Source organism: Anolis carolinensis, chromosome 2, assembly GCF_035594765.1.
Source record: "Anolis carolinensis isolate JA03-04 chromosome 2, rAnoCar3.1.pri, whole genome shotgun sequence".
In the NCBI taxonomy this organism is placed as follows: Eukaryota; Metazoa; Chordata; class Lepidosauria; order Squamata; family Dactyloidae; genus Anolis; species Anolis carolinensis.
In genome coordinates, this window is record NC_085842.1 from 145,738,847 (window position 1) to 145,751,985 (window position 13,139).

General features: G+C 37.9%; 1 protein-coding gene across 5 annotated transcripts in view; it reads left to right on the forward strand.

Moving 5' to 3' along the window:
* The window catches only part of brd4 (bromodomain containing 4), a 98,444-nt gene that overhangs the window by 58,565 nt on the left and 26,740 nt on the right, over positions 1 to 13,139 (forward strand). For 4 of the 5 annotated variants that reach the window (XM_016991283.2, XM_008104246.3, XM_062970743.1 and 1 more), the window contains exons 9-12: positions 316 to 525; positions 1,383 to 1,582; positions 5,845 to 6,146; positions 7,044 to 7,154. In XM_016991283.2, coding sequence (XP_016846772.1) covers positions 316 to 525; positions 1,383 to 1,582; positions 5,845 to 6,146; positions 7,044 to 7,154 — 823 coding nt within the window. The remainder of the gene's footprint in view (positions 1 to 315; positions 526 to 1,382; positions 1,583 to 5,844; positions 6,147 to 7,043; positions 7,155 to 13,139) is intronic. The other variant, XM_003217146.4, reaches the window with a different exon arrangement.

Sequence of the window (13,139 nt, forward strand, 5' to 3'; positions counted from 1 at the left end):
AAAAAAAACAGATTCAATTTGTAACTATTTCCTGAATAAATTACTTTTAATATATCAACATTTGAAATTTTGTGCCAAAGTGAGTAATGTATACAGAATATATTTTATGCTTCTAAAGTAACAAAGTGACTTTCAATGTGCAAAGGAAGGTAATACTGATTTTTTTCAGTTTCTCCCTAAACTTCTATTTCTACCTGGAGGAAGGTGACCTTCAAAACATTTGAAAATCTTGCCTCTCTGTAGACTGTATGCAGGTTTCTAAGGGTGATACTGGGGAATATATGTAACATATTGATATATTGCATTTTCCCCCAGGATGTATTTGAAATGCGTTTTGCTAAAATGCCAGATGAACCCGAAGAACCTGTGATTCCAGCTTCCTCTCCAGTAGCGGTGCAGCCCCCACCCAAAGTGCCGCCACCTTCATCCAGCGATAGCAGCAGTGACAGTTCCTCTGATAGTGACAGTTCGTCAGATGATTCTGAAGAAGAGCGAGCTCAGCGACTAGCAGAACTCCAGGAACAAGTAAAAAGTTTGGGCTTTCTGCTTGGGAATTAAAATATATAATCTTTTGTTTAGTTATCTGCTTTACTCTGGCTTTCAGCCTTGTGTCCATTTGGCTCCTTTGACCAAATATATGTACAGTATTAGCAAAAATCACCTAGATACACCATTGCAGTTTTTTAAATATATTGTACATCCTATCATTCAAAAATAAATTAAAATATATTTTTTAAACTCACAAAAGAAGAGAAACCATTACAGGCCAAACCTTTTTTTGTTGCTTCCAAAAGGAAAGAAAGCATGCATGTTTTTCAGCATAACTGATAATCCCACTTTAAGCAAGAGGTTTGACCTTATCCTTGATGTCGGGAGCCCCCCGTAGTGTAGCAGGTTAAACCGCTGAGCTGAGCTACTTGCCTGCCCAGTGGATGAAAGCCTTCAGATAGCAGCATCCAGTCGCCTCTTCCAATGATATTCCTTCTCTGAAACAAAACAGTCCAGTGGGAATTGAGAGAAAGCCTGATGTTTAGTATGTAGTTAAAGGTTCTCCCCACACAAAGAAAAACCTCAGCCAACCTCTCACTTCCATGAGTGAAGCTGTGTTGTTTGCTGACTAGAGAGACCGGGGTAAAATCTGGATCATTTCCTGTCTTGCTGTTCTACGCTTCTCATAGCATCTAGATTCTGGAGAGCAAAGAAAGATTTTCCAATATTGAGGAGCGGAAAGTCTATAATCACATTGCTAATGAAGTATTCGTGGATTGTACACCAAAACAAGAGCGGTCATCATACAAAGTGGGGATGCAGTGGGAGTAAAATCAAGACTGAGCAAACGAGATCAGAACAAAAATGTATTGATCTATGTGTTTGCTCCTTAGCTTAAAGCAGTGCATGAGCAGTTGGCTGCTCTGTCCCAGCCGCAACAGAACAAACCAAAGAAAAAAGAGAAAGACAAGAAAGAAAAGAAAAAAGAAAAGCACAAAAAGAAGGACGAAGTAGAAGAAAACAAGAAAAATAAAACAAAGGATCCACTACCTAAAAAGGCCAAGAAGAATAATGGCAACAATACCAACTCAAGGTTAGCCATCTTCCATAACTATATATGTATTTGTTGGTGTGTATGCGTGCATGCATACATGCCAGTTTATCATATATGTTTGATTTGTATGATCTGAAGAACAAGAGTGGTGCCAGCAGTGTGGCGCATCTTCCCTTCGTTCAGCTGTGTATAACAGGAGTCGGTACAATACATCCCTTGTGCAGTGTGTCACTTGCTTTCACAATTCCTCTGAACCTCCCTTTCCTAGTAAAAAAGGGGGTGAGATTGCCCTCTAGGGAATATTCAGTGAGGGGAGTCAGGCCACTTGCTGAATCAAATGCTGTGTGCAAACCTCTTTGCACTTTCTAAACCAGAAATTCCAGTCACTTATGGGTTGTTTTGTTTTTCATTATCTCTGGCCTTGAACAAAGTTCTTATGTTGGACATTTGTACTTACATATTTATCTCCTAAATTTGTTTCAATTGTTTGCCCAGCTATATGGTTATTTTTTAAAATTCCATCAACTTTAAATCCTTGTCTCTAAATGCAAAGAACATGACTGAAGGAGGATTTCTCATGCCATCAGCATGGTCCCTTTCTATGTGCCTCTTGTGTCTTTTGGTGCATTCTACTCAAGCTATTCAAGCCATTTAGGCACTTAAAGTTGAAAATAGCTTAATGCCACTACCCACCCTAAAACTACAATACAAATTAATGAAATAAGAAGTCAAAGATAGTGGCCTGAACAATATTATATATTCAACAGTTGCTAAATGCACAGGATGAAGTTCTGTTAGCTTTTTGATTACTGTGTTCCCTCACTTATTGCAGGGGTTATGTTCCAGGACCACCCGCAATAAGTGAAAATCTGCGAAGTAGGGACACTATATTTATTTTAATATTTATACATTATTTTATTAGTTATTCACTATTTTAAGTCTTTCTCAACCAATAGTGTGTTGAGAAATCACCTCCTTCTCCTCCTGTTGTCGCTTGGGTTCCTTTTCTCTCCCTTCAGCTTCTCCTTCTCCCTTCCTTAGGCTGTAAATTGTAATTTTTTATGATTTATAATAGTCTTTTAGAGTTTATTGAAAAACCACAAAACAGCAAACGGCGAAGTAATGAGGGAACACTGAACTTCAGATGACATGTAAACTTAACCTGTTTCCGGCATGATTATATCTATGATTGCTCAGAAGTAGTACCTACTTTACAGTGCATTCAATATTGTAACCCTCTAGGGAGCAAATTTCAGTGAAAAAGGTGCTTTCTGATGAGAGACCATGTTGAATGTCAGCAAGTGGCTTTCAGTGAGGAACTCACTTCTCACAGATGAGAAGGATTCTCAGATATCTTCAGTCAAAGATTAAGTGGTCCCAGTGTGTTAAGTGTGTTCTGTCACTGTCAAAGGAACAACTGCTAGGGCACCATTGTTCCTCACAGCACAGAAATGAGGAAATAGAGGAATAAGGAAAAGCAAGTTGTTCGATATTCTGCTAGTTTCATTGTTCAAGTGGTGCAGCTCTGGTTTTGCTGTCTTGAGTTGTGGATTTTCCTCACCTCTTCACAGTCTGCCAGATACCATTTTTCCCACTTCCTTGAAAATCCTCCAGTTATGTGTCTCCTTAATTTTTTTTTTACCATGCTCCATTTAACAGCATTCCGCGTCAATACACAGCTAATGTAAACCTAATGCACCTATGTTTCCCTATTATTTCTTTTGGGCAAGATTGTCTGGGTAACAACAAACTACATACTACTAAATTTTACATCAACATGCAAACTATGTATTAGCAGAACTCTCTATCACCTTTTGGAAAGCATTAGAAAAGGCTTTTGATCAAAAAGGAATCCCATCAGTGGAATGGCATAGCCTCTCACACAGTTGGGAAGATAGTGTGATGCAGTGAGAAAGGAAAATCAGAGCAGTCGCCTCAGACCTTTTTTTAAAGCAAACATTCAAGAAAACTGCCACCAGTACACCATATTCTGGAGACAACTGATTGTTCACTTGTATCTGAGGTACTTTGTAACCTCTGCTCTTTCCTTTCACAACAGTAAAACTACTATATTTTATTGCATAATAGTCACAATTGGAGGGTTGCCTTGGCCAAAGTAGCCCTCCGAAGCTCAGAGGGGAGAGGCAGTGGGGGGGGGGGGGGGGGAGAGAGAGAGAGAGAGAGAGAGAGAGAGAGAGAGAGAGAGAAAGAGGTTTCTTCTGAGCTCCAGAGGGCTGCTTCGGCCAAGGCAACCCTCCAGCACTTTCTGGCAGGCACATGGGAGGCTTTGCAGCTATGAGGTTTCCCTGGGCTAACAGCCAAGGGAAGCCGCATATCTGCAAAAAAAATTCTTTGTAAAATAGTTGCACCCCCCTTTCCCCCAAAAGAGGATAACATGCAACTATTATGTGATGAAATACAGTATATACCATTTTACCAAATAGAACTTACTAGAAGCACTAGCAGCCAGAAGAAAAGCAAACACATTTCTGTTACTGGCATTCCATTTTGTTTCCTTCTTTTTATTCTGAAAGAGCATTTTATACGACCTAGGTCCATCCCTTTCTCAGTAGCACTTTTGAAGAGAGATACTTGTTTTCTTCTTCATCTGATTTTATAAGTCAGCCCTCATTGTATCTCTCAACAAACACCTCTGGTACACAATAATATTACCTTTTTGTATGTATGCAGCTGCATGGAAAGGTTACTTAAGAGAAATGACTTTATTCTCAGCAAGAGAATGTTCTGACTTGAAGGAGAAAATATAGTTGGAAAATATCAGTTTAATATATTGGAAATTATACATCAGATGACATCATTAAAGTGGCACTGTGCAAAGCATAAGCATGCTTAAGTAAATCTCCCATTAAACTGTTCATATTGCTTTTTAACAGAGGTAGGCATGATGGCAGTAATACAGAGTCTTATAGATAAATTGTTGCTTTTCTCATTTACACCACAGCTATTTCTTACAGGTTTTTTTAACTTTCCAAAATTTGAATGCATTGTATATTTGACAATAGTACAAGAAGAATGCTGTTTAAAAACTTGAAGAACACTGCTACTTCTACATATTCCCTGCCTTGCATATTTTTGTTTTTGTTTGCTTAAAACTAGTAAAAGTAGTAATATCTAATTCCCATAGTTAGCTTGTCCAGTTTAACTTGTTAACTTGTCAGATTTAGTTTGGTATTCACTCTAAACAACTCAGCCTCTCTGAACTAGATGCTGACTTAATGAAATTTGTCTTACAAAACTTCAAATAAACTACTGAAGCCAAGAGTTTGTTGTGTATCCTAAAATGAAACATAGGTTGAGCGTCCCTTATGCAGAAATCTCAAAGATAACATACTAAAAAGCTGTATAAGATGTATATGAAACATAAGTTATTTCTGTTTGATCTGGGACCTCATCTCAAAGATATCTCAATATGTATATTTATGCTAATACAGGTATTCCAAAATTCAAAATATTTTAGATAATGGATACTCTAACTATAAAGCCCAGATGTACAAGCGAAAGAAAAGTACTATGTTTTTATTTAATTGCCTGAGCTGACCTTGAACCTTAATTCTGTAGAGAGAAGTCATAAAGTATGCAAAAGATGCAGCATGCCAAGAATCTCTGTTTGGTAAACAATTATAATATATCAAGTTATTTCCTGTTGGAACAGGTTATAAATTGAGAGCCATGATTTCAGAGGAATATATATACTCTGATTATGAATGTATTAGCCTTGTTTTATATATTATGGCAAGTCTTAATAAGTAAAAATCTAATAGACTGTATTCAAACAAGAATTACTATGGGATCAACATGGTGTGAAATGGTGTGTACATTCATGAACCGCATTGTATGGGTGTACACTGAAAATATAATATAGTTCAAACTGCATTATTTGACAGTGTTGATCAAGTCTTCTTGATACCAGATTCATTCTTTTCTTTTGTCAGTTTGGCTGTGCTGTTAATTTGTTCAATCCTGCAGTAAGAATTACCAAGATAACTTGTACCAAATGCACTGAACATTTGAAAAATATGTTGTGCAAATCACAATTTAATGATGGCGTGAAATGATGGCTCTTCTAAGGCCATCTAGTAATCTATGTCTGAGCTAAAATAGGATTTATAGATTTCCCGAATGCTCAGATTATGGTACACAAGTTTATGCTATATTGCAGAATGCAGTATACAGGACTAAGAACTGTAAAAAATTATTCATGAAAAGTATTTTTTTTCCTGTTAGGAATCTTAGATGTATTATGTTTTATAACAATAACACATTGTAATTGTTCTTTAAAGTAGTAAGAAGGAGCCTGTGACTGTGAAGAATGCCAAGCCAGCTCCTGTTTATGAATCTGAGGAGGAGGAGAAATGTAAGCCAATGTCTTATGAGGAAAAAAGACAGTTGAGCCTGGACATTAACAAGCTCCCTGGTGAAAAGCTAGGCCGGGTTGTCCATATCATCCAGTCAAGAGAACCCTCTCTCAAAAACTCCAATCCTGATGAGATTGAAATTGACTTTGAGACATTAAAGGCATCCACGTTGCGGGAGCTGGAGAGATATGTAACATCTTGTTTACGGAAAAAGAGGAAACCCCAAGGTACTTTTCAAGCTCAGGGCATTCCAGCGATGTTTACTAAATTACTTACCTCTGTATAGAGATGGGGAAATGTGTTAGTATTCAGGCACCATAAATTCATGCAAGGAGAAAGAGTCCCTGATCTGGACTTCCAGCAAATGATGGATTAGATTAATAACAAAGGATCAGGTGTGTTAGATGTATTTACTGGACTTCATCTTAATGGTCCATGAACATTGGGTCATAGCCTTCCTCTGCTTAAGACAACACTACAAGTATTTTCTTCAAACAACTATAAAAGTATGCCATGCTGTTGTTTTACTTGAATCTTATACCTTGTTATAATCTGTTTTAACTGCTTTGTAAAATTGATGCACTTTCTTTTCATTCTGAAACCTCATCCTAAGTAGACACACAAACTTCTTCAGATGTAAGAATTCCAAAACTGTATACATTGGTATCTTGTAAAGCAATTAACAATATTACTTTGAAATGTAAAAAAGTTTATGTAGTAATAATTTACTACTTCCTTATAAACATTAATAAAATTTTGTTAAAGACACACAGAAAAAAAGAAAGATTTTATGGTGGTTGGCTCCAGAAAGATGGTACATAATTGCTAAACTGTTTGAGAAATACATAAATATGGGTTTAGATGTTTAATAGTAATACATTCCCTTTCATCTTGCATTAATAAGAGCAGCTCTCCTTTACCTGGCTTTATTGAAGTCTGGAGAGGAAAATAAGAGCAGGACAGCATGGTTTCTCTGCCTTCTGAAAGTTCAAATGCATAAGTATGCATCAATATGAGGTGAAGTAGCTGACCATAGTGTTTAGTGGGAGTAGTGCATAGCACAAAAATAGGTTCTGCGTTATATTGTTGTCCAATGACAATAATGTGCTATTATCTTGTTGCAGCAGAGAAAGTGGATGTAATTGCTGGTTCTTCTAAAATGAAGGGGTTCTCCTCCTCAGAGTCTGAGAGCACCAGTGAGTCCAGCTCCTCCGACAGTGAAGATTCAGAAACAGGTTAGATGCAGATTATTTAAAGACTCAGTCCTATACCTGTTTCCTGTATGAATAAATATGTTTTTAGTACCGGCTTCGTCTTCTTATTTTTTCTTTTTTAATTTTTGTATTAGTATTAAAAGTAGTATATATGGCTTCTGTATGTCAAGCTTACCCATTTGGGACATAACAATATAATGGAAGCTTTGCATCTTATGATTTAGATGCATTGAACTGTATTTAGCATGGTTTAACCACTTTAATTTGTGCTTTGATACTTCATCAGTCTTGTGGTTTAGATTCACTTAATGGAGGGGATGTTTGCTAAAGTAACATCTTATTTCCCTGATAGGAAATAATAACTCTTTAATCCATAAAAATAACTGGTTTGCCAGTAAGTAAAAATAATGTATTAGTATTAGGAAAACAAAGACATTAAAATAATAGAATTCTTGAAAAACAAACAGACTGTGCTTAGAACAGAAATGTTTTCAGGCAAGTTTCATATAATTCAGAAGGCTAGTGCAGTATTCTTTGGTAAACCATCACTGCAGTTTACATACATATATGTGATATTTTTCAAGTTGAAAGTGACCTTTCTTCTGGTTCTTTTTGATCCAGCAATAGTATTTGCTTATTTCTTTATGATGGACTTACTGGCAGTGACAAATATTTTAAAATTAATAAGTAGGTCTTGCAAATATGGCAGGGAGTTGCAGACACCTCTTACACAGACTACATCATATCCAAATGTCTTGCAAAAGGGAAATAATCCAAAATTGGGTGGGAGGATCTTGTATCAGGGAAGTGTCCACTTATCTCACATCGCAGAAATAGGATCCACAGTGCAAGGATCTTGTTCCTGATACCCTCGTTGCCTGATGATACCCTCTTAGGGTAGTGGAGACATAGTTTTCCGAGGTCTGTCTTCTTCAAATTTTTGAATCCTGGGATTTGCTAGGGTGTAAGATACCTGGCTGTGATACTTGAAAATTTCAATTTATTTTCTTATTTATCAGACTCCCTCCCTCCCTCCCTTCCCTGCCTCCTTCATTTCTCAGACTACCGTGAATTTCAGTACCAGTTTCTTTTAAAATTGCAACTGTAAATTTAGGTTTTCTGTAACACAAGTATGAAAGTTACATACTGCCTATGTATGATCCAAGTATTGTGTGTAATCCAAGTATTTTAATTAACAGCATCGCTTCGGTAACATACAGGCAGTCCCCAAGTTAGGAACAAGATCAGTTCTGTAGGTTTGTCTTTAAGTTGAATGTGTATATAAATCGGAACAGGTAAACTTTTAAGTGTAACTTCACATATACATGTGTGTGTTTGCGCACAAGCAAGATTTGAATAGCTTAGGGAAGGATTCACATCTCTGTGGGGTTTGTTTTTTCTGTCTGTGCCCCTATTCAGAAGATTTTACCTTATGTTGTGTCCCTGTGACAAATGGGTTTTGAAAAAAAATGGCCTTTTGTGGAAACAATGATTGGTGAGAAAGCTTCAGTGGAGACACCTTTTCCCCATGACAACTCTTTTAGGAGTGAATTTCCCTTCTCAAAGGTAGATTTCTCTCACTTCCTTTTGCTCACCACCTGTTCTTAATTATGAGTAATTTGTAAGTGGGATATTTGTAACTTGGGGGAATTCCTGTATACAAATATTTTTAAATGCCGTTGATCACATTAATTCGACATTGATACTAGAAAGTGATATTTAGTTCTTTAGCAGTCCTGTGACCAAAGTCTCTGACTGGTTACAGAGAGAGTGCTCATTTTTATGTTTTGTCTGTACAAGCTTTTCCTGTTCAGTTGAAGTTAATGCTGGTATTCCCACCATTCTTACTACATACAAGCTCAGTTTTTTAAGAACGTTCATCTTAGTTTTGAGTTCTCTTTTTAAAAATGAGAAAACTTGATTTTCATTTCCGTATCAAGTAATAAGTTTTGCTGACATATGTAGATAGGAATGGATTCATTTATCTATTTATGCCAACTCTGCAGTAAGCATAATATCTATAAAGGATACAGTCCAGAGTGGTATATTCATTGTTGATTTTTAAAAAATATCTTCTTGTTCAAAAATGCTCAGAAATTCTGCCTAAAGTTTGCTGCTTTTTAATAAGCAACTTGGTGATTTGGTGAGAACCTTCCATTTTTGATGCACATCTGAAAGCCTTCCCAAGTTGTGTCCTTCATGTGCAAAATCCCAACATTTCTTTTTAAATTGAGGCATGATGAGTGTGAATGTTTTTGTATTGTGGCCAAACTGGGTACCGCCTTTTTGGTGGTGTCCTCCCAAGGCAGATTTGTCTGGCATCATATCTGTTATCACTGTGAAGTTCTGGTCTATTGGGACCTTAATTGCATTTTATGATGTACTAGCTTGGTGACCCGGCGATGCCCGGATTATTTGAAAAAGGCATGATTTGTCTTTGAATGTTATGTATTCTGTTTGGAGTGGGTGAACTACAATTCCCAGAATTGTGGATCAATCCTCCCCAAACCCTGCCAGTATTCAAAGTTGGCCATTTTGAGTCTGTGTACCAAGTGTGGTCCAGATCCGCCGTTGGCTGGGTTCAGTGCTCTTTGGATGCGCGTGAACTACAACTCACAGAATCAAGGCCCATTCCCACAAACCCCTGCAGTATGTTCAGCTGGTCATGCAGCTTCTCTTTGCGAAGTTTGGTCCCGGTCCATTGTCAGTGTGGGCCAGTTTCTCTGGATGCAGGTGAACTCCCTTTCCCCCAAACTTGTCCAATATATTCTATTGGTTATGGGGGCTCTGTGTGCCAAGTTTGGTCCTGGTCCATAATTGGTGGGGTTCGAAGTGCCAATTCATTGCAGGTAAACTATAAATCCCAGTACCTACTACTCCCAAATGTCCAGGCCAATTCCCCTCCAAACCCACCAGTATTTAAATCTGGGCATATTGGGTATGCATGGCAAGTTTGGTCCAGACCCATCATTGTTTGGGTTCATAGTGTTCTGGGTATAGGTGAATCACAACTCCTCTACATTCCCCAGTAGGAGTCACAGTGGTCTGACTTGATGCAGGTTGAACTACAACTTCCACCATGGGATGTCAATCCCTCAAACTCCTCCAGTAAGTTTAGTTGTAGGTCAGTTCTGCTGTGTTTGTTATGCAGACAGATCTGAAAGGAAAGGGCAGTAGGCGGGGATATGCAAATTCCACAGCAATGGAGAACCCTGGGATGCCTGCCTGTGGTGCAAGGGCAGTAGGTGGGGTCATGCAAATTTCACAGCAGTGGAGAACCCTGGGATGCCTGCCTGTGGTGGAAAAAGCAAAATCTAGGATGAAATGGTCCCCAAATGAAAGCATTTCTTGGGTGGTAGGCCGTAGCGTTTGGGGAGGACATTGGCAGGGGTTGGGCTACATGTTAATGGAGCTCGCTGTAACCGCAATGTCTGTGGACGGGAGTGACTTGATGGCTTCTCAGCACTGGGAACTATGGGAACTATAGCCTGTTTGTGGAGGCCGGAGGCTGTCTGTGTGAGCGGACACCCATGCCACATACACATACGGGTTTTCACTTTTATTATGGATATAGAAGATATATAGATATAGATATATAGATCTTCTCCTTTTTTGTTAACTGACTTGTCATATTTATTTACAGCCACAAGTAATGCATATATCTAGGATTTAATATGATTTTAATAATAGATTTTTTTTCTAACAGCTTCAAAGTAATTTTTTTAAATGATTGTGTGAAAAGTATATTGCATATACTGCTGGCCAGCCTTGTGGTGGCAGATTTTTAGGCTCGTCCTTAGGCAGCAAACTTTTGGGTCATCCCTGGAAGCCATACTGAAAAACCTTATCAGCCTGGTAAGATTTGGAGAGTTTATGCTCTGATGAGGAGACCAAGCAAAACTTGGTGGAGGAAGAGGAGAAAGATGCTAAATAAAAAAGAGTAGTAATTATTAGACAAAGAGATGTGTCGCCCAGAACACAACCATGGCTTGAAATAAGAATATTGTCTCTAATATGTTTTGCGCACCTATTGTACTGGTCCATTTTTAACTATAACTGTTTTCACATTAGTTTTATATGTGGCTGAACTTTCTTACACACTTTTCAGGCAAATTAGTTTTAATTTTAAATTAAAAGTGCAAGGCCAAGCATTTCAGGGGGAGCGGCTGATTTGGGAGAATTGTCCACTTCACTGGTGTAAGTTTAATCTTCAAATATATTCATTACTTATAGAAGTTATCTGTTCACTGCTGGACATACTTGAGACCTTATAAATTGAAAATAAAAATGATGTCGCCTAAACCAACAGAGCACTTAGAAACAGGGAGGAATATAGTACTAATAAATCAACATCTACTTCCCTGTCCTCATAAAACTGAAACTATCCTGCATATATATTGGGGGGGGGGGGGGGCTTCAAGTCTTCTTCCAACGTAGGTTTTCTTAGGCAAGTAATACTCCAAAGGTGTTACTCCAGAGGTGTTTTTGCCAGCTTCCTCACAGGCTGAGTATCTGTGAAAGAGATCATGTGAAAGAGACCAGAATGTAACTGGAGTTTTGTTTCAATGAGTTTGTAAAAGCCAAGGAAGCATTCTGTAACACATTGTTTAAAAACTTCAACTTTCTTTTGCTTTTGTAAGCAAAATCAGACTACACAAAGTTTTAAATTATCTCTACATTTATTTCATTTCCTTTTGTATGTATATTCATCACCTGGAATCCAGCTATTTCTTAAGGTCTCCAAGATACTTTAGGCACAGAAAATGTATTTATAAAAATATTTGCTTTTCCAACAAAATATTTGTTTAGAAGAGTAAATCCATCATATGAATAAATGTTAGAACAATTAATATATAATAACATTTATTTGGATGTTTTCTCTTTGAGGCGCTGATAAAACAGTAAAAAGATTTCAAAGACTTAGCGAGAACAACAAATTATCGATTCTAGATCATGTTTCATTTTAATAAACAGTATTTAGGGTTGTATCCTTGATACATTTAAGCATGTTCTTATATTGACTTCTAAACAGGATTTTAGGGATGCCACTGTAGCAAAAGCTTGTAGATTGACTCCAGAACAGAAATCTTGGGGGAGGGGGGAGGGTAGGATACGCAGAGGCATCATGATGAAAGAAAAGGATAGGGCAGCGATCGTTCTCATTTCCTCCAGTGATATCTCCCATTCTGTTACTGGGTCATAACTACAGTGGCAGAACTCAATTATGTCTGATAATTATGCCCCCCCCCCCCTCCGCAGAAACATCACTACCTTTTCAGTTTTGCAGTGCCCCAGCAGAACAGTGCCCGAGACACTGCAGATTACAGTACTAGAAAGTATTATAAAATCATAGATTTGTAAATAGTTACAGGGGCCATCGAGTCCAATCCCATCTTGCCATGCAATAACATACAAAGCACTCCTGACAGATGGCCATCTGCTTTAAAACTTCTAGAGGAGCAAACTCCACTACACCCCTAGTAGCATATTCCATTGCCAAACAGCTCTTACCACCTTAAAGTTCCTCTTAATGTTTAGGTAGAATCTCTTTTCCTGCAGTTTGAATCCATTGCTTTATGTCCTTGTCTTCAGAGCAGCAGAAAACAAGCTTGCCCCCTCCTCATTGTAACCTCTTCTGAAATATTTAAACATGCCTATCATGTTCTCTCAACCATCTTTTCTCCAAAGCTAAACATACCCAGCTCCCTAAGCCATTCCTCATAGGGCTTGGTTTCCAAACCTTTAACCATTTTGGTTCCCCTTTGGATACTTTCTAGCTTGTCAATATACCTTTTAAAATAATGGTGCCCAGAACTGGAAACAGTGTTATTCCAGGTGAGGTTTGATCAAAGCAGAATAGTGTGGGGGTATGACATCCCTGTTTTCAATCCAGGTTGCCTAGATTGTTAAAGTCATCTTGAATTTTGATCCTATCTTCTGTAGTATTAGCTGTCTCTCTCTCTCTCTCTCTCCTCCCCCCCCCCAATTGATATCATCTGTAGATTT